The 2,460-nt window shown below is 47.6% G+C and overlaps 1 protein-coding gene across 1 annotated transcript; it reads left to right on the top strand.

Annotated features, from left to right (window-relative positions):
• Window positions 1-269: 269 nt before the first annotated feature.
• On the top strand, window positions 270-2,182 carry LOC137783397 (zona pellucida sperm-binding protein 4-like; the record flags this gene model as incomplete). Its single annotated transcript, XM_068573279.1, has 8 exons — window positions 270-392; window positions 488-672; window positions 758-855; window positions 1,034-1,191; window positions 1,281-1,476; window positions 1,583-1,763; window positions 1,852-1,927; window positions 2,082-2,182. Coding segments are annotated over 8 exons (1,118 nt in total), but the record flags the coding sequence as incomplete, so codon positions are not given.
• Between the last annotated feature and the right edge of the window lie 278 nt (window positions 2,183-2,460).

The raw sequence follows: 2,460 nt of genomic DNA, 5'->3' as shown, positions 1-2,460 counted from the left end.
ACCAAGGAACCCACAACTCCAACTCCCACCAAGGACCGATGAGCTCCCACCAAGGAACCCGCAATTCCCACCAAGGAACCCGCAATCCCCACCAAGGAACCCGCAATCCCCACCAAGGAACTCGCAATCCCCACCAAGGAACCCGCAATCCCCACCAAGGAACCCGCAATTCCCACCAAGGAACCCACAACTCCCACCAAGGAACCCGCAATTCCCACCAAGGAACCCGCAATTCCCACCATCACCCCCGGACCCGGTCCCACGCCCAGCGGATCATTGTTTAGTGATTGATGAAGAAAAGATACGGTGTGGAGTTGATGCCATCTCGGGCTCAGAATGTGAGGCTATAAACTGCTGCTTCGATGGACACACATGCTTTTACGGCAATGCCGGTAAGTCAGTTTCTAATTATGTCAGAAATTAAATGGATATCGACTTAAGTGTAGCAAATGCACTCATCTTCGCTTTCAAATTTGTTGTTGTGAAGTGACCGTTCAGTGCACCAAGGACGCCCAAATGATTGTGGTGGTGGCCAGAGACGCCACCCTCCCACACATCATCTTCACGTCAATCAAATTCCTGGCAGAGGATGAAAGGTGCAATCCTGTTGGCCTCACCTCGGCTTTTGCCATCTACCAGTTCCCCGTTTCTGCCTGCGGCACAGTGCTGACGGTACATTACGCAACTCCTTTGAGCGTTCGATTTGATTGGTATTCATGTTTGTTGGGTGGATTGAAACACTGTTCATCTGCTGTAGGAGGAGTATGGGGTTCTTATCTATGAGAACAAGATGTCCTCCTCCTTTGACGTCACTTCTGGACCCGTCGGACTAATTACTAGGGATAGCGACTTTGAGTATGTTTTTTCTTTCTTTAACACTGAGTGGTCACAACAAAAACACACATGTACTGCTTGGATTTAAACATGTTCAGTGGTATCCAGAAGATACAGTAAACTGACCTTGAAATCACTGCAATGTGTTCGGGGGTTAAACTCCGATGGTTTACTGACTGGCTGACATCCCTCGTCTCAGGCTGCTCATGCAGTGTCGGTACATCGGCACCTCGGTGAAGGCCGTGGTGGTCGAGGTCGGCGTCGCTCCAGCGCCGCAGCCCGTCGCAGCTCTCGGACCTCTGGACGTGGAGCTGAGGCTGGCCAACGGACAGTGCATCAACAAGGGCTGCGTGGAAGGTGAGGTGTGATGGAGACAGTTTTGTGCAGCGTCTTTTCATGTTGCCGCAACTGTGTCAGCAACCCCAAAAAACTTGTTTCCGCTTGAGCAGAGGAGATCGTCTACAGCTCCTTCTACGTGGACGCCGACTACCCCGTGACGAAGGTGCTCAGGGGCCCCGTGTACGTTGAAGTCCGGATGCTGCACAGAACCGATCCCAACCTCATCCTGACTCTCGGCAGATGCTGGGCAACATCTAGCCCCGACCCTTACAGTCATCCTCAGTGGGACTTGCTGACTGATGGGTAAGAGTGACTGTTGATTTGACTTTAAAATAGTCCGTCTGCTATTGCTTTCTTAATGCTGAACTCAGTCCGTATTCCACACTTTCTCTCTCTCTTCCTGCCACAGCTGCCCATACAGTGATGACCGTTACCAGACCACCCTGCTCTCAATGCACACCACGACACAAGTCCAGTACCCAACGCACCACAAACGTTTTGTTTTCAAGATGTTCTCATTTGTAATGCCGACCATTATTCCAAAGGGACCTACTTCAGGTGCAAAGATTTACAGTCATCTCAAAGAAAAGGTACAGGATCCAGCTAGCAGAGAAACGAGTAATTTAGTTTTTGTATTATTTTCAGATTGCCATATCTAATTTTTTTTTTTTTTGCCAGGTGACTATCCACTGCGACACAGCTGTGTGCATTCCCTCTCTCGGATATGATTGTCAACCCAGGTGCCACAGAAAGGGTGAGTACTACTTTAATACAGGAACCCTCACGGTTTGTGGTCTAACAATCCAGAAAGCATCTTTTAGTTGAACATATTCTCATCAAAAGCTTAAACAATGAGCATTTTCTTGCATCCTTACCTTCTGACACGCGTTGCCCGTTGCTGTTCTCAGGGCGAGACGTTGCTGCTTCAGGCCGAGTAGCATCCGGAGAGGAGACCGTCATGGTGAGCAGTAAGGAGGTCGTCATCATCGACCCGAGAGCGAGCCTGTAATAACATGTAATAACACATAATAACATGTAAAAACACGAAATAACATGTTTGTTAATAAATCTCTTTTCCAGAGGCTAATCAAAAAAGTGTGTTATTGTTTATGCTACTGAAGCGGAACCAGAAAAATAAGTAATAAATATTAAAGAGCAAAAAAAATCTCATTTTATTTTGTAAAATGAGATTTTAAATGACTTTCCCTCCGTTGTATCTCAATGTGAGTAGCTGCTGTATAAATATAGCTGTGTGTGTGTGTGTGTGTGTGTGTGTGTGTGTGTGTG

The sequence above is a fragment of the Clinocottus analis genome, unplaced genomic scaffold (genome assembly GCF_023055335.1).
Source record: "Clinocottus analis isolate CAN_PGR_092001 unplaced genomic scaffold, fCliAna1.0.p SCAF_120, whole genome shotgun sequence".
Classification (NCBI taxonomy): domain Eukaryota; kingdom Metazoa; phylum Chordata; class Actinopteri; order Perciformes; family Cottidae; genus Clinocottus; species Clinocottus analis.
The sequence above is the reverse complement of the archived record's forward strand: the minus strand, read 5'-3'. Positions and strand labels throughout refer to the sequence as shown.